This window comes from Salmo salar, chromosome ssa17 (assembly GCF_905237065.1).
Source record: "Salmo salar chromosome ssa17, Ssal_v3.1, whole genome shotgun sequence".
In the NCBI taxonomy this organism is placed as follows: domain Eukaryota; kingdom Metazoa; phylum Chordata; class Actinopteri; order Salmoniformes; family Salmonidae; genus Salmo; species Salmo salar.
In genome coordinates, this window is record NC_059458.1 from 65629397 (window position 1) to 65648348 (window position 18952).

At 43.9% G+C, this 18952-nt stretch overlaps 1 protein-coding gene across 1 annotated transcript; it reads right to left on the reverse strand.

The window, feature by feature from the left end:
* On the reverse strand, positions 1–16949 carry zn12 (Zinc finger protein ZFMSA12A). Its single transcript, NM_001141782.1, has 9 exons — positions 16859–16949; positions 16014–16216; positions 15544–15603; positions 15260–15355; positions 3190–3300; positions 2957–3080; positions 2398–2647; positions 2206–2255; positions 1–2082 (listed from the first exon to the last, which is right to left on the reverse strand). Exons 1-9 carry the CDS (start codon positions 16914–16916, stop codon positions 767–769), a joined length of 2268 nt encoding a protein of 755 aa, NP_001135254.1. The 5' UTR covers positions 16917–16949; the 3' UTR covers positions 1–766.
* Positions 16950–18952: the final 2003 nt, after the last annotated feature.

Here is an 18952-nt window from a genome sequence, read left to right on the forward strand (position 1 = left end):
TTAAGTATTAAAACCTTTAATAATAGGTATAACAAAGAATATCACAACCCTCCAAATATAACACCAGGAAATACACTTTTCTAGATTCCTTGAAAGTCTAGAAATACGCTTATCAAATAACACATTATCATTATTACTGTTAGAGCAAATACTTATATTACAATTGCACATGCATTTCACTAGTTCAACCCCTATCCATGACTACCGCACCTATTACATAAACATGTGTACATGCAAACAGCTCTACATGTCTAATACATCTGTAAAGGAATAATATTTGTAATGAGAAAAACAGAACATCACATGAAACTATAAAGTAGCTTCTTAACTGGTCCGGTAACCTTGGCAACCAAACCAGCTACTTGATGAGGTTCTGAGACATGATGTATAGAGAAAGACTAGAGAGTCTACACCCCACCTCACCTACCAAAGTCCCTCCCCCATCCGTGAATGACGCCATTGCCGCACGTTTTTGGAAAACCTATACTGGACAATTCCTTTGTTTCTGTGTTAATGATAAATTCTTAGTTGTTCCAATTAAATTCCATGCATGAAGCCATTGCAGAGCGTTTGTTTGAAACCTACAATGAAAAATGCCATTGTTTCCATGTTAACAATAATTAGAACACCCATTAATCTCTCTGGACTAGTATTGATTTTCCCCCATAACTTGTTGCTTCGCTAGCGAATTGCACTCCCAACTACCCACTAAGAGGTAGGGCCGGGGGGGAAGTATTGGGACATTTTTCCGTGCGCAGGGCAGCGTTCAACAATTTGAAGGACCGCCTCCTAGTCTCTCCATGGCATAGCCTCGGGACATGCCAACATGTGCCAACATTTTTATGTTAAGGCTGTCATGATAGATTGCTGGTACGGACACATGTCCAGCCACGGCGGCCACATGTCCAGCCATGGCGGCCGCATGTCCAGCCATGGCGGTCGCATGTCCAGCCATGGCAGTGGCATTAGTAGGATTCTCCTTCATGTGATAGCTTGGTTGTGAACTGCGCTTGGAATTATTCGGGCAACGAGGACGTGAATAAGGCTTCTGCCCTGAATGAACTAGCAAATGTTTCTTTAAGCAAGTTTTCCGGATAAAACTCCTTCCACATTCATTACAAGTGAAGGGACGCTCTCCAGTATGCCCACGCATGTGGACAACTAAATGGCTCGACTTAGTAAAACGTTTGTCACACTCTTTGCATTGGTAGGGTTTCTCCCCAGTGTGAAAGCGCTGGTGTACCTGCAGATTCCCTGCTGACTGAAAGGTCTTCCCACACACAGAGCACATGTAGGGTCTCTCCCCTGTGTGGATCCTTATGTGCACATTGAGATTACCTTTCTGAGTGAAACATTTTCCACAGTAGGAGCAGGGGAAGGGACGATAATTCAAATGAGTGCGCACGTGATCCTTAAGGCGTCGGTTTGTTACGAAGGACTTTCCACATTGGTGACAATGGTGAGTTTTCGGAAGCTGCAATCCTTTCTTCTTCTTTGGAAGGTGCGACGATGGCCTCAAATCCGACCTCTTGTGGGCTTCCACGTGGTGCACGAGGCTGGGCAAGTTGCTGAAGGTAATTCCACATGTGTGACAGTCAAGAGTTTGGGCGACTCCGTGAATTTTTTCGTGAGAATGCAGTTGATCCATTTCGGAAAAGGCCATTGCGCAATGACGGCACTGGAATGGTTGTTGCTGTGGCGTCTTGAAACTCTTCCCGCTCTGTGGACAGATGTACATGACTTCGTTGTGTGGACACTGGTGTCTCAATTTCTCACGTAGAGAACCAAACTCTCTCCAGCACTTCAGGCAGCTAAAGGCAGTGCCCACACATTGCATCCTCTTATGGTTTGACAGACTTGTAAAGAATTTGAATCTATTCCCGCAGTTGGAGCACTTGTATGGATTATCCCCACAGTGAATTTGCTGATGTTGGACAAGTTGAGACTGATAATTAAAGCACTTCCCACACTGAGGACACTGGTGGACAACCATGTGTGATGAACTGGAAGTAGATGGGGCACACTCATTTGAAGCTGAAGAAAGGGGAGTCAACACCTGAAACGACACCCCTGCAACGGTGTCTGCGGAAAAATGAAAACAAATATTGAACTCATGAGGAAGTTTCCCCTACCATTGCCCCACAATGGTCAACTGAGGCTATCCAAAGGGTAAATGTACTTGACTAAAAGTTAGTGAGGTCTCACCTGTATCACCACCTTGCATGACACTGGTAGGAGAAAGACCAGAACCAACCCTGTGAAAGGCACAAAACAGAAATGCAAATTGATGACTACTACTGGGTCAAGTGGTAAGTTTGTTTGATAGACTGTCCAAATGCAAATGGTTATTTATCAACTGTACCGTTTGAAACAATAAAAATACATTTATTTTCATACCTTTTCTGCGTTGGGTCATCCTCTACATCAATATCATCTTCATTCCCTTCATCACAGGTTTCATCGCAGCCTATAATATCTCTTGTGCTCCCCATTTCCACTAAATGTGATGCCAACTCCATCCTTTGGCAGTCTCTGCTTTGTATCCCAGTCCTCATCCCCACACCAGTGTCCAGATTGGTACGGTTTAACTGGTCAGGGAAGGCATCAGATTCAATATCTGATTCCTGAGGAATGTCAGAGGAGGAAACTACACAGACAAAAACAAATACATTAAAAACACACTTTGAATAATATCTAGGTGACTGTTGAGAACAACTAGAGGCAAAACTTCTCAAATCCATAATTTACATTTTAATCCATCACTCTATTTGGCTAATCCTTCCAATTTTAAATCCCTTTCAAATGAACAAGGAAGGTAAGGAACATGGTGAGAGGAACTTCCTGCACATAAATCAGATTATTATCCTCAGATTCTGTTGTTCCATCAATAAACCTTACCTGACCATGTGGTGCTAAAATTATACAAACAAAAACTGATACTTTTCTATGAACTTACTGTTTGTGTACAATGTTCTGCATTGTTTGTAATTCTGGAGTAGAAACTGGAGATCTTCTGAGTGAGAGAAAGACTGCAGGCATTCATCTAGGCCAGAGGAGCCAGCACTCAGCAACAATGCAGTCTTGGGAAAATAGGGACACAAATAAAATGCCAAAATAGATTCCAGGCCAACTACAGTTATTAATTTGAATGCTGTTGTCTCAAGACTCTTACGAAAGTGATTTCTGCACCTGCTTAAAGTCTGGTAGTGTAAGCAGCTCTTCCAGCCGAGTGAGGAAGTCACAGACCAGTTCCTGAAGCACTTGGTCAAAATCAGGTCTGAATTCTTCAGGAAACACCACCTGAGAAGATGGAGAGTCAGTAATGCAAAAGGGAAAATAATTAGACCAATTAATTATTGTTTTATATTTAGAGACCCTGAATGATCCTAGCCTGGGTGCCAAGCCTGTTTCTGCTGTCTTGGCACCCAGGCTAGCATAATCCAGTACCCACAGAACAGGAATCAGTGTTGTGGCATGTAAGCCTACGTGTTGTGGCATTGACAGGTATCCCAATTCTGATATTTGCTTACACTTTGACCAATCACACCAGATTTTTTCACATCAGATCTGATTGGTCAAAATACCAATGACTGAAAGAAAATCTGAATTGGGCTGTCTGTGTAAATGCAGTTTAGACAAATTAATGTTAGTGAATGACTAGTTATGATTTATAATAGCGTAGGCCTATTCACTATTCAAATGCTATCTTGACTAACAATCTTACTGAATCTCAACTCAACTATATTTTCCACGAACATCATAACTAACTTGAGTCAGGCCAGAGAAAATGTTCAAGTAAAGGCCCGCACAGACTGCATGATTTTAGCAACTTTATACCACGATTTTGCCATCCCAGACAAAATGTCCACGTGGTGGGCAAATTCTTAGATCGTAAACGATTGTCGGGCGTCTTGGCTTGTTCAGTGTGACAGGGTCTGCCGATTAAAGGAAAACTCCACTCTTTTGGTATTTGTTTCATTAGTTCATTGTTGATATAGTCCCAAAATGTTTTGTACGTCAACAATCGAGTTAAGATGTATAGCTTTCAAAATACAGCTGCGTTTTGCATCATCATATGATGCTGCGTTTTGGTATTTGTGTATTTCGAAAGTTATATCTCTTGAAAACTTGATTGCTGACATGTGCCCTCCAATCTCACCACTAAGCTAAGGACCCTGGGATTAAACACCTCCCTCTGCAACTGGATCCTGGAACTCCTGACCCTCAACACGGGGGCCCCTCAGGGGTGCGTGCTTAGTCCCCTCCTGTATTCCCTGTTCACCCACGACTGTGTGGCCGCTCACAACTCCAACACCATCATTAAGTTTGCCGATGACATAATGGTGGTAGGCGTGATCACTGACGATGATGAGACAGCCTACAGGGCGCTTCAGAGTGCAGTGCATATGGCAGAGCTCCCTGCCATCCAGGACCTCTATACCAGGCGGTGTCAGAGGAAGGCCCTAAAAATGGTCAAAGACACCAACCACCCAAGTCATAGACTGTTGTCTCTGCTTCCGCAATGCAAGCGGTACTGATGCACCAAGACTGTAACCAACAGGACCCTGAACCGCTTCTACCCCCAAGCCATAAGACTGCTAAATAGTTAATTAAATAGTTCATCAATAGCTACCCAGAGTATCTGCATTGAACTCTTAAATCATCACAGCATGCTGCTTTTACTGTTTATTATCTATCCTGTAGCAGTTAGGAAGGCACAGCCACACTGTGCCTACTCTCCCACTTACACTGTGTTTCTCTCTCCTTCCACAGACTCCTAAGAAGGGGAGTTACGGACTCTGCCAGTGAGGCCACACCACCGCAAGAGACTACAGGTGGCCGCCATCTTCAACCACCCTCTTGCCTGAACTGCTTGTGGACTAGAACGCAACAGACACTAAAAGCTTTTGTTATGTGTGTTTTCTCATTGCCACTTGTGTAGTCGGGCACACCCCACTCTTCCCGACATATGGTGGAGAATGCAGACATCTGAGTAAACACACAACTTATTTTTGATGTAACTTTTTTTTGGCGCAAGAGTGGAACCATGTCTAATCCTGGAGTTGGAAACTTGGAAAACATGCTGAGATAACTCATAAATCTTCATGGAGTCAGCCAACAGATCTCCGATACCATGGTAGAAGGCATGGCCGGGATCATTCAACAGATTACCCGCCTCAGAGGTACCCTGGAAGTTCAAATGAGGCCTGTTGGAACAGTTTCGGTTCCAGTCCCTCTTCGCTCACCCGCCAGTAAGGCAAGAGAGACACTCACTAAGATGACTGACGCTGATGACCCAGAGGCTTTTCTCTTGATGTTTGAAAGTGGCAGAGAGAGAGAGAGAGAGAGAGAGTTATGGGACCGGATGACATGGCCACTCTTGTAGCCCCGTATGTCACAGGAGAGGCCTAACAAGCCTATCAGCATCTGGAGACAGTAGGGGTCAATAACTATGACCGTTTGAAGGAGCAGATCCTGAGCAGATTAAGGCTCAACCCATTTGCAATGCATCCAACGATTCAGAACCTGGGAATAACAAGCTGGACAAGCACCCCGGGCCCAATTATACCACCGAAGGCGGCTTGGGAAAAAATTGTCTGAAGCCATAAGGCAACTCTGTGGACGATGTGATCGACAAAGTTGTCCTGGGCCAGTTCATGAGAGGCCTTCCCTATGAATCTGCACAAAGCAGCCACCCAACAATGCCCTCAGACTTACCAGGACATGATTTAGCTGGTGGAAAAGTTGGGTGCTTCAAAAGATGCACTTAAGTCAAACAAACAGAAACGACCTTCACCTTTGAAGAATCAACCTGACACAACCTTTTTCCTCAAGAAAATATGAGCCTCCCAAAACAGCCGCTTACTTCCCAGCCAGAGAGGAGCAACGTAATGTTGTCTGGTGCGGAAAATGTGGGGCCAAGGGTACCCTACTCGATTAACAGATGAGCAAATGCCTACAGGCCTACCAGCGATTGCCACCTGTGGGACCTGAGGGAGGAGAGAAGTGAGGTACCTGCTTGCTAGTATCTAGTGCAGGTTCACATAACATACTGGCTCTCTTGGACTCACTCTGATACAGCCAGAATAGATTCCTGTAGGGTGTCTTTGAAACCATAACACCCTACCCCTCACCTGCATCCATGGGGACACCGAAGACATCCAACATCCGGTTCAACACTGATTGTGGGGCATGGACGGTCATTGCAGGGGTGATGCCAGAATTGACGACTCTAATGCTCCTAGGTTGAAACTGCCTGGGATTTGAGTCTTTGAGGCTGCTGGGGTAAGCAAAAAAAAAATTCGCACTACCTCTGCTCTTCACCACACACATAGACCCAAGCCTTTGCTGCCTGTTCTGAAGGCGCAACATACTAAAAAACGTTCTCGCCAGCAGAGATCAGTAAAGGTGCTGCTGGGTGATGCCTCACAACCAGACCAGCCTGAGGACAGCGGAGATACCGCTGATGTGGAAGGTGAGCCCCCCCCATATATCAATGACTTCTCAGTTATGTTGTAGGGCCGTGTTGGTGATGCCCAGAGACCAAAACCTCGCAAATCCCCTTTGGTAACTCTTTACATTGCCCTTCATCAAGGGCTACTCTATCGGTTACAGAAGTAGGTAAAGAACTTATATCCTCCTTGTGCCCAAAGTGTATGTTCCAGTTGTTCTCCAACTGTCACGTCTTGGGCGCTCATCTGGGTGAGGGAAAGACAGGGCAACGAATCCTACAGAAGTTTTACCGGCCCGGAATCTACATGTCTGTCGCACGGTACTGTCAGAGGTGTCCCACCTGTCAGCTGACTGCCCCAGTAGGGTGTACCCCGCTACCCATCATTGAGACCCCATTTGATAGACAAGGGATTGACCTAATTGGACCTCCCAAAGTCTGGGAAAGGATACCGATATATCCTGGTGGTGGTGGTAGACTATGCCACCAGGTACCCGGAGGCAATTCCCCTATGAACCATCACTACCAAGGCCATAGCCAAGAATGGGCCTTCCTAGAGTTCAATCCTGGTGACCGAGTGCTCCTTCTGCCCACCACAGAAAGCAAGTTCCTCGCCCGGTGGCAGGGGCCCAACGCGGTCATGGAGAAACTAGACCCAGTGACATACGGGATAAACCAGCCAGATCGCCGTAAACGGGAGCAAGTATATCACATTAACTTTCTGAAGAAGTGGGAGGAGGATGATGTTACTGTGGCCTTTGTCTCCACAGAGCTTCCTCAGGAAATACCCAGAGATGTCATAAACATGGGCCAAGACCTTACTCCCCAACAACTCCAAAAGGTAAGACACTTTGTTGATCAGTTCACGGATATTTTTTGTCGCGGATAACTTCCGTGGACAGATGTGCTAGAGCACGATATCCTTATACTACCTGGGAAGACTGTATATGTGAAGCCGTATAGGGTCCTTGAAGCTCATCGCAAAGCCATCTGCACCGAGGTCAAAAATGTGTGTGAGTTGGACGCCATAGAGGAGCCGAACAGTCAGAGGGCCAGCCCCATCGCCCTGGTATCCAAGCAACTGGCCTTATCCAGCCACCAAGACTCAGTTGAGAGCCTTCATGGGACTGGCCAGTTACTACCGGCGGTTTATTCCGTGGATCTTCAAACCTCCCTCTGTTTAGGACCAGTCCTGAAGTCAGCAGACTACTCCCAGCCTTTCGTCGTCCAAACAGAAGCCTCTGAAACTGGACAGGGAGCCGTCCAGTCCCAGGTCTGGGATGGTTAAGAACATGATGCTTTATTCAACAGTCAAAAGCTCCTATGCTACCATATAAAAATGTCTGGCTATAAAATGGGCCGTCTGCTCCCTATCCTACTATCTCATGGGAAGGCAGTTCACCCTGGAGACAGACCATGCACCCTTGCAGTGGATGGCCAAGGACACCAATGACCGGGCGACCCGTTGGTTCCTCGAGCTACAACCATACAACTTTGTGGTTTGACACAGACCAGGGTCTGCTCATGGGAACGCTGATGCCCTCTCCCGGCTCCATTTTCTCTTCCACCAATTCCTCTCATGGCTCGGAGTTAAAGGGAGGGGTGTGTGGCACCATGAGAGGCATGGGCATAGGTGTGGCTGAAGGACTCTCAGTGCAGCAACATGGACAGAGCCACCCACCTTAGCACAGGAGACAGGTGCGCTCACTTCAGCCCCATGGACAACGGCACTCAGTTTAGCACTGTGCAAGGCCGCACTACCTTCAGCACCAGGCCAGCCGAAGACAGTGCCACAGCGCTGCTCACCAAACACACCTGTGCAGGATTACTAGTCAGCACACCTGCAAGGCATTCCCTAATCAACTGACTGGCACAAGTGTGCAGGCTGGACCTAGCTCAAGTGAGCAGTTAGGAAGACACAGCGTGCCCACTCTCCTTCCACAGACTTCTCAGAAGGAGAGTTACGGATTCTGCCAGTGAAGCCACACCCCCGCAAGAAACTACAGGTGGCCGCCTTCTTTAACCACCCTCTTGCCTGAACAGCTTGTGGACTACAACGCCAGAGACACAAAAAACGAATGTAAAAGCATATCAAACTTGAACTCTTGTGGCGTTTACACTTACTGCCACTTGTGTAGTAGGGCACAACCCACTCTTCCCGACAGTACACTATGTATACAGCCAAGATATCGTTACTCATTGCATTTACACCTTATCAATTTATATAATTTCTCTGCATTATTGGAAAGGGACACATTATCAGAACCCTGCATAATGCACATTCACTAACTTAATGTAGTAGGCATTAGGCTACAGAAAATGAACACAGGTTAAAACAAGCTTTATTTATACAGGACATTTCAGAAATGATTGCAACAATGTTCTTTACAGGAAAAAGAAAAATATATTATTTACTACAAAGATAAGAGGATGAATAACAAAATCTGAACGACTAAAAAGCACCCGATGGAAAAGCAAAGCTAAAAAAGTGTGTTAAGATAGTTTTTTTACAGTTTCGGCCCCCTCAGGTTCTCCGGCAGGTTATTTCACCTTTATTTAACCAGGTAAGCCAGTTGAGAACAAGTTCTCATTTACAACTGCGACCTGGCCAAGATAAAGCAAAGCGACAAAAACAGAGTTACAAATGGGATAAACAAATGTACAGTCAATAACACAATAGAAAAATATATGTACAGTGTGTGCAAATGTAGTAAGATTAGGGAGGTAAGGCAATAAATAGGCCAATAGGGGCAAATTAATTACAATTTAGCATTAACACTGGAGTGATAGATGTGCAGATGATGATGTGTAAGTAGAGATACTGGGGTGCAAAAGAGCAAGAAGATAAATAACAATATGGGGATGAGGTAGTTGGGTGTGCTATTTACAGATTGGCTGTGTACAGGTACAGTGATTGGTAAGCTGCTCTGACAGCTGGTGCTTAAAGTTAGTGAGGGAGATATGAGTCTCCAGCTTCAGTGATTTTTGCAATTTGTTCCAGTCATTGGCAGCAGAGAGCTGGAAGGAAAGGCAGCCAAAGGAAGTGTTGGCTTTAGGGATGACCGGTGAAATATACCTGCTGGAGCACGTTTTACAGGTGGGTATTGCTATGGTGACCAGTGAGCTGAGATAAGGCGGGGCTTTACCTAGCAAAGTCTTAAAGATGACCTGGAGCCAGTGGGTTTGGCAACAAATATATAGCGAGGGCCAGCCAACGAGAGCATCCAGGTCGCAGTGGTGGGTAGTATATGGGGCTTTGGTGACAAAACGGATGGCACTGTGATAGACTACATCCAGTTTACTGAGTAGAGTGTTGGAGGCTATTTTGTAAACGACATCGCCGAAGTCAAGGATCTGTAGGATAGTCGGTTTTACGAGGGTATGTTTGGCAGCATGAGTGAAGGAGGCTTTGATGCGAAATAGGTTGCCGATTCTAGATTTAATTTTGGATTGGAGATGCTTAATGTGAGTCTGGAAGGAGAGTTTACAGTCTAACCAGACACCTAGGTATTTGTAGTTGTACACATATTCTAGGTCAGAACCGTCCAGAGTAGTGATGCTAGTCGGGCAGCAATCGGTTGAAGAGAAAGCATTTAGTTTTACTAGCATTTAAGAGCAGTTGGAGGCCACGGAAGGAGTGTTGTATGGCATTGAAGCTCGTTTGGAGGTTTGTTAACACAGTGTCCAAAGAAGGGCCAGATGTACAGTTGAAGTTGGAAGTTTACATACACTTAGGTTGGAGTCATTAAAACTTGTTTTTCCAACCACTCCACAAATTTCTTGTTAACAAACTATAGTTATGGCAAGTTGGTTAGGACATTTACTTAATGCATGACACAAGTAACTATTCCAACAATTGTTTACAGACAGATTATTTCACTGTATCACAATTCCAGTGGGTCAGAAGTTTACATACATTAAGTTGACTGTGCCTTTAAACAGCTTGGAAAATTCCAGAAAATGACATGGCTTTAGAAGCTTCTGATAGGCTAATTGACATCATTTGAGTCAATTGGAGGTGTACCTGTGGATGTATTTCAAGGCCTACCTTCAAACTCAGTGCCTCTTTGCTTGACATGGGAAAATCAAAAGAAATCATCCAAGACCTCAAAAAAACAAAAAAATAAACAATTGTAGACCTCCGCAAGTCTGGTTCATCCTTGGGAGCAATTTCCAAACGCCTGAAGGTACCCCGTTCATCTGTACAAACAATAGTACGCAAGTATAAACACCATGGGACCACGCAGCCGGCATACCGCTCAGGAAGGAGACGTGTTCTGTCTCCTAGAGATGAATGTATTTGTGCGAAAAGTGCATATCAATCCCAGAACAACAGCAAAGGACATTGTGAAGATGCTGGAGGAAACAGGCACAAAAGTATCTATATCCACAGTAAAATGAGTCCTATATCGACATAAGCTGAAAGGCCGCTCAGCAAGGAAGAAGCCACTGCTCCAAAACCGCCATAAAAAAGCCAGACTACGGTTTGCAACTCCACATGGGGACAAAGATAATACTTTTTGGAGGAATGTCCTCTGGTCTGATGAAACAGAAATCGAACTGTTTGGCCATAATGATCATCGTTATGTTTGGAGGAAAAAGGGGGAGGTTTGCAAGCCGAAGACCACCAACCCGAGCGTGAAGCACGGGGGTGTCAGCAATCATGTTGTGGAGGTGCTTTGCTGCAGGAGGGACTGGTGCACTTCACAAAATAGATGGCATCATGAGGCAGGATAATGATGTGGATATATTGAAGCAACATCTCAAGACATCAGTCAGAAAGTTAAAGCTTGGTCGCAAATGAGTCTTCTAAATGGACAATGACCCCAAGCATACTTCCAAAGTTGTGGCTTAAGGACAACAAAGTCAAGTTATTGGAGCGGCCATCACAAAGCCCTGACCTCAACCCCATAGAACATTTGTGGGCAGAACTGAAAAAGCATGTGCGAGCAAGGAGGCCTACAAACCTGACTCAGTTACACCAGCTCTGTCAGGAGGAGTGGGCCAAAATTCACTGAACTTATTGTGGGAAGCTTGTGAAGGCTACCTGAAACATTTGACCCAAGTTAAACAATTTAAAGGCAATGCTACCAATTACTAATTGAGTATGTAAACTTCTGACCCACTGGGAATGTGATGAAAGAAATAATTCTCTACTATTATTCTGACATTTCACATTCTTAAAATAAAGTGGTTATCTTAACTAACCCAAGACAAGGAATTTTTACTTGGATTAAATGTCAGGAATTGAGAAACTGAGTTTAAATGTATTTGGCTAAGGTGTATGTAAACTTCCGACTTCAACTGTATACAGAATGGTGTCGTCTGCATAGAGGTGGATCAGATAATCACCAGCAGCAAGAGCAACATCATTGATATATACTAAGAAAAGAGTCGGCCCGGACCACAGGCCCTCCGATTTGACACACTGAACTCAGAGAAGTAGTTGGTGAACCAGGCGAGGCAGTCATTTGAGAAAACAAGGCTGTTGAGTCTGCCGATAAGAATACTGTGATTGAGTCGAAAGCCTTGGCCAGGTCGATGAAGACGGTTGCACAGTATTATCGATGGCGGATATGATATCATTTAGTACCTTGAGCGTGGCTGAGGTGCACCTGCGACCAGCTCGGAAACCAGATTGCACAGCGGAGAAGGTACGATGGGATTCAATATGGTCAGTGATCTATTTGTTAACTTGGCTTTTGAAGACTTTAGAAAGGCAGGGCAGGATGGATATAGGTCTGTAACAGTTTGGGTTTAGAGTGTCTCCCCCTTTGAAGAGGGGGATGACCGCTTTCCAATCTTTGGGGATCTCAGACGATACAAAAGAGAGGTTGAACAGGCTAGTAATAGGGTTTGCAACAATTGCGACGGATAATTTTAGAGAAAGAGAGGGTCCAGATTGTCTAGCCCGGCTGATTTGTAGGGATCCAGATTTTGCAGCTCTTTCAGAACATCAGCTGTCTAGATTTGGGTGAAGGAGAAGCGGGGGGGGGGGGGGGCTTGGGCAAGTTGCTGCAGAGGGTGCAGAGCTGTTGGCCGGGGTAGGGGTAGCCAGGTGGAAAGCCCGGCCAGCCATAGAAAAAGCTTATTGGAATTATCGATTATCGTAGATTTATCGGTGGTGACAGTGTTTCCTAGCCTCAGTGCAGTGGGAGGCTGGGAGGAGGTGCTCTTATTCTCCATGGACTTTACAGTGTCCCAAAACTTATTGGGGTGAACAATCATGGATTGATTTAAAAACCAATAGAAATTCATTCTAAAAACGCACAGGCAGCCAGTACCGAGACCTTAAAACCGGTGTAATGTGTGCTGTCCATCTGGTCCTGGTCAGTACAAGTGCGGCAGCATTCAGTATGTTTTTGCAGTTAATCAATGACTTTCTTGGGTAGACCAGACAGAAGAGCATTACAGTAGACAAGCCTGCTTGTAATACAAGCATGGATGAGTCTCTCTGCATCAGCCCAAGAGAGAATTGGCCACACCTTGGTAATGGTCCTCTGGTGGTAAAAAGATGTCACATTCCTCATGTGTGAGTCGAAATGGAGTTCAGAATCTAAAATAACACCTAGGTTTTTTACCTGGTGTTTTATCGGTCTTGTCCGTGAATTAATAGGTGCGTACAGATTCTCTCTGTGCTTTGGCTCCAACAAGTACCACCTCGGTCTTGACTTGATTTAGTTGGAGGTAGTTGTGAGCCATCCAAGTATTTAAATCACTAAGTCAGTCTAATAATTTATCCGTTAATCTAAAATCCTCTGGTGACACTAATGTAAAAAAATCAATGCTGTGCTTTCTGATAATGTTGCAAAGGGGTAACATATATAAACTGAACAGAACCGGACCCAAAAGAGGCCAACCCACCTCTCCAGTCTGTCCAGAAGGACATCATGGCCAACAGTGTTGAATGTAGCACTTAAATCCAAGATTAAAGGACAGAGAGCTGTTTGGCATCTGTGTTGCCTCTAAAATAATTTACAATTTTAACAAAGGCTGTCTCTGTGCTAGTCCTGAAAACCAGATAGAAAAAAAAAGAAGCTGTTTGAAAAACAATTTCTCCAGATTTTTGCTTAAGAATGGAAGGTTGGAACATAGCCGAAAATTGCTAAAAGCTGAAGAATCTAGATTACTTTTCTTCTGAAGGAGCTTCACCATAGCAGTTTATTGCAGTGGGGAAAGTGCCTGTGAACAGGGAGTGATTAACAACAGCTTTCACTTCTTCAGATATGCAATTAAAACCTGTTTTGAAGAAGGTGGTGGGGATAGGATCGAGAAGGCAGGTAGAAGGCTGAAGTTGTGATATCACTTTCCTGAGCATGTCTGTGTCAACCAGGGAAAATAAATCCATAGTGTCTTTGCATGGTAGTCTAGGGCACATCAAAACGTATCATCGGGTCTTGCTAGACTGAAACAGGCTGGGTATCTCTGAAATATGCCGCAAACTCATCACATTTAGATGTAGAGGAAAGTTCACATAGGTTTGTCAGGGTAGGATTTATCAGGCCATCAATGGTCGAGAAGAGCACTGTCGAATTATCCTGATTAATAGTGATCACGTTACAAAAATGAGCCCGTCTGGCATTTCTAATTGCTTTGTTATACATGCCAAGATGCTCTCTCAGAATATCATAATGGACTTTCTCCACTACTCGTTTCTGCAATTTCTCTTTAAAATGTATTAGTTTCCTCTCTCAAATGCAAATAGCGAGTTGAAACCACTTGTCAAGGAGGAAGAAGTGATCGCTCATCTTTGTTGTTGTGAGTGACAGGTAGAGGGGGTTGGTGTGTGTGTAAACCAGAGGCGAAGCGAGCGGTTTCATGCGCGCTAAAATCTGTCCAAAATAAGCCCAATGTGTTTCAGTGGGCTTATTTTGGACATAAGCTTGTCGCTTGCCTTCCCGCCTTTGGGACAACGACCCTCATTGTTAGGGTGAAGATGCGCATCTCATCATTATATACAGATCTCTGGTGTAAAATGGGAAGGCGCACAGAGCACAGAAGGAGCAAAGGAGACAAGACCAAAAAGACAACAAGTGAACATAAACGCTCATAAAAAAAAAAAAACATGATTCTTGCGATAGTTACTTGGAATATCGCACAAAAGATCAATTCAAATTAAATTTGATATAGTCGCCCAGCCCTACAATGGACTAATAAAACAAATACCAAAAGAGAGTTTTTGGGTAGAATTTTTCTTTATGTACATCTACTTTCCCTAATCTCCGAAAAAGTTATGTCAGTATCAATAAGAACACAACCAGCAATGACGCCATTCATTAAAAAAATACAAAATAATCACACATTGTATAATGAAAGCTTTGTGCAAATAATTGTCTCTGTAGTTATAAATAACCATCCCACCTTGAATGTCAAAATTGCAATGCTTTTATTGAGCAATGCCAATAATCATGCTACGGGGCTTATATTCGGCATTAGCTTTTCCATGTTGTGATGTGCCTCTTCAATTCGAGAGTTAAGCTTTTTATTACAAGGACCGCTCAGTCACAGAGGTAGGAGGAGCAGTGTCTGTCAATCAACATAGCAACAGCCTGTTGTTGTTCTTTTGACGCCAATGCTTGATACGCCCAGCTGACGTAGCCTAAGTCGACTGACGTAGCCTCGCAAGCCAATCGCAGAATATGATGACAGAACTGAGGTAAACCTTACAACCCAGCCAGGTTGATGTCAAGATTTTACATTTGGTCACGTTGCACAGTGTGACATGTAATAATCGTAAAAGACTGAATCTGACGTAGTGTGGGAAGGCCTTGTAGATTCAAGACAAGCGTGGCATTAACAGCTACTTACTTGGACGAAGTGTTCACGCTCAACCGGGTCTATAATCAAGCTTTGGGTGAGCTTGGCAAAGTTAGCTTCAGGTGATTCCATGCCTGCATCATTGGACTGTAAAACAAAGTAAAAAAAATATATAAAAAAATAGACAATCATTTTAAGACAACTATCCATACCAACAATCTTAAATCTCTTGTTTTTAAATGTTGCTGAATTATGAGGGTGTTAATTATCTCATAAGTGTCCAGCAGAACAAAAGATCCAATCTTGGCACAATATTTATACTTTGATTCACCAACCTGTGCATGTTGAGAAGACTTTATTCTATAAAGGAGGGTCTGGAGGCTGACAGGGTTTACCTGCAAGAAAAGTGGTCAAGTCTGATACTTTGCATAAAACTATTTTCTGCATTTTACCTATACACCAAGAAAGTCCCCCTACTTCCTGGATAAAGTCTCATACTGTTTTTAATGAGCTTCAAGATATCATCAAATTCATGAAAACACAGTAATTTGACATATGTGAAATTCTTCCTGATGCCTTACGGTTTTCGATGACAAAAACACAATTGAAAACCTTCATAAAAGGCCTTGGGTAGAAGTAAATTCATCCATAAATACAAATAGAATGTAATATCTTAAATGCCCATGTTCTCATGATTTTTTTTAAGCCCATTCAAAAACAGTATGTGACAGGATGCAGGAAGTAAGTGGGACTATCCCAGCATATTGAAGTGATTCTGTATGGCATAATATGTGGCATTTCTTACCCTTGCTCTCAGACCCAAAATAAGGAGGGTTCTCTGTCTGTCAGTCATAAGTTCTGGGACAGTTTGTGTTACCACGGTCACAAACTCCTCTAATTTTCCATAGTGCTTAATGGCCCTCTGTTGCGCTACCTGCCACATAAATGCAGACATCAGCCGTAGAGGTGGAACCAAAAGGCGCAGAGAGGAGAGCGGAATGGGGGAATCTATAATGTGAAAAGTACAGTGAAGTGTGTTAGATGTCTAGCTAGATCAATTACATTTTGTAAGAACATTAACATAGCAGAACTAACTAAATTTGCATATCTTAACTACAGATAGTTATTCATTGAGTGATAAGAAATGTTACGGTTGATATAACATTGCCAGCAGATAGCTAACGTTAGCCAACTTAACGTTACAGTTTAGCTTCCACTTACGTATTAGCTATAAGGCTAGCTTGCACAGAATGTGCCCAAGTGGACACAATAACATAATTCAAAACTGAACGTTAGTTAGTCAATAACATAACAGATCGCCGTAGCGGCACTGCTAGATAGATCAAGGGGTTTTGCTAAAAACGGCAAAGTAGGCCTAGCTAGCTACCCAGCTACTTCCTTGAGATCAGGGTTGTGTTCATTATACACCGGAGGAGAAAAAAACGACAGGGACAGCCTGAACTTATCCAATAAGAAACGCTCGTTTTCATGTTGCGTTGCAAAACGTTCAGTAAAGTGTACACTAATGAGGACGACCCTGCCTGATCATGGCTAGTTGGCCACCTAGCTAGAAAACCCAACCTAGACAGATTTATAGCAAGCAAAAACAAAATATTGTTTTATCTAATATAAGTTACCACGAATACATACCCATTATGGCCCATGTGCCAATCAGTATCTTAGCTACCTTTGCTAGTGAGCGCCGCATGAGACGGTAGAAAGTAAACCTAGCTAGCCAACGTTACTGCCGACGAACAAAGAGGATGTGAAACCTTTGCCACCAGTAGGCCTATTACTCCAGCGTCCAAAATTGTCTTCAAAATAAAAGTTCTAATTACGGGTTCACAGCAATGATGTACTGTACACTGAGTGTACAAAACAATAAGAGCACATTCCTAATATTGAGTTGCAACCCCTGTCTTCAGAACAGCCTCAATTCATCGGGGCATGGACTCTACAATTCTGGCCCAGGTTGACTCCAATACTTCCCACGGTTGTGTCAAGTTGGCTGGATTTGTCCTTTGGGTGGTGGACCATTCTTTATACACACGGGAAGCTGTTGAGCGTGAAAAACCCAGCAGAGTTGCAGTTCATAACACAAACCAGTGCGGCTGGCACATACTACCATACATACCCCGTTCAAAGGCACGTAAATATTGTGTCTTGCCCATTTACCCACTGAATGGCACACATACACAATCCATGTCTCAATTATCTCAACTCTTAAAAATCCTTATTTAACCTTTTTCCTCCCATTCATCTACACTGATTGAAGTGGATTTAAAGCTGCAATATGTCATATTTTTAGGCGACCAAATTTACATGAAATGTGAGTTATAGATCTGTCATTCTCATTGAAAGTCTAAGAAGCAGTATGTGGGTATGTACGGATGTATTGTGATGGTAGGTGGGGTGTGTGTTTTTGTGTTTGGAAAAGTGTGGAGTTAAGTGAGTGACACTAGCAACACTAGCTGCAGTAACCCATGGGGGGGGGGGGGTCACACTCAGATAATCAGAGTGGGGGGATATTATTGTGGCCCTGGTGGCACAAAATAAATCGAATACAATTTTATTTGTCACATGCGCCGAATATGCCGTGAAATGCTGACTTACGAGCCCTTAACCAACAATGCAGTTCAAGAAATAGAGTTAAGAAAATATTTACAAAATAAACTTAAGTTAAAAAAAGTATTAAATCAAAAAGTAAAACAAGAAAATGACATAACAATAATGAGGCTATATACAGGGGGTACTTGTGCCGAGTCAATGTGGGGGTACAGGTTAATCGAGGTAATTTGTAAAGTGACTATGCATAGATAATAAACAGTGAGTAGACGCCGGGTGGCCATTTGATTAATTGTTCAGAAGTCTTATGGCTTGAAGGTAGAAGCTCTTAAGGAGCCTTTTGGTCCTAGACTTGGCGCTCTGATACCGCTTGTTGTGCGGTAGCAGAGAGAACAGTCTATGACTTGGGTGACTGGAGTCTTTGACAATTCAATGGGCCTTCCTCTGACACCGCCTAGTATATAGGTCCAGGATGTCAGGAAGCTTGGCCCCAGTGATGTACTGGGCCGTACGCACTACCCTCTGTAACGCCTTACGGTCAGATGCCGAGCAGTTGCCATACCAGGCGGTGATGCAACCGGTCAGGATGCTCTCGATGGTGCAGCTGTAGAACTTTTTGAGGATCTGGGGACCCATGCCAAATCTTTTCAGTCTCCTGAGGGGGAAAAGGTGTTGTCGTTCCCTCTTCACAACTGTCTTGGTGTGTTTGGACCATGATAGTTTGTTGGTGATGTGGACACCAAGGAACTTGAAACTCTCGACCTGCTCCACTTCAGCTCTGTCGATGTTAATGTTAATATAATCAAAGGTCTGACTGCACAGAGATGCTTGAGAAAATGGTCACAACGGGGGACCAGCGTATCTTTCAGGGGAAGGGGGTGTATCTGATCTCATTCATCTAGGACTTGACAACAGTTAATCAAATCTCCCCGTTTTTGCTCAATTTTGCATGCCTTCTCAAACAGCTGCAACTGTATATGCATTTATAAATCAAGTCATTTCTTGAGTTGGGCTCAGGGATGGAACAACTGTTGAGCATTTCAGCTTATGGTTGTTTGTCGGGGAAAGGGGTTGAGTGTGTGTGTGTGTGTGTGTGTGTGTGTGTGTGTGTGTGTGTGTGTGTGTGTGTGTGTGTGTGTGTGTGTGTGTGTGTGTGTGTGTATCCCACATCTGTTGCTA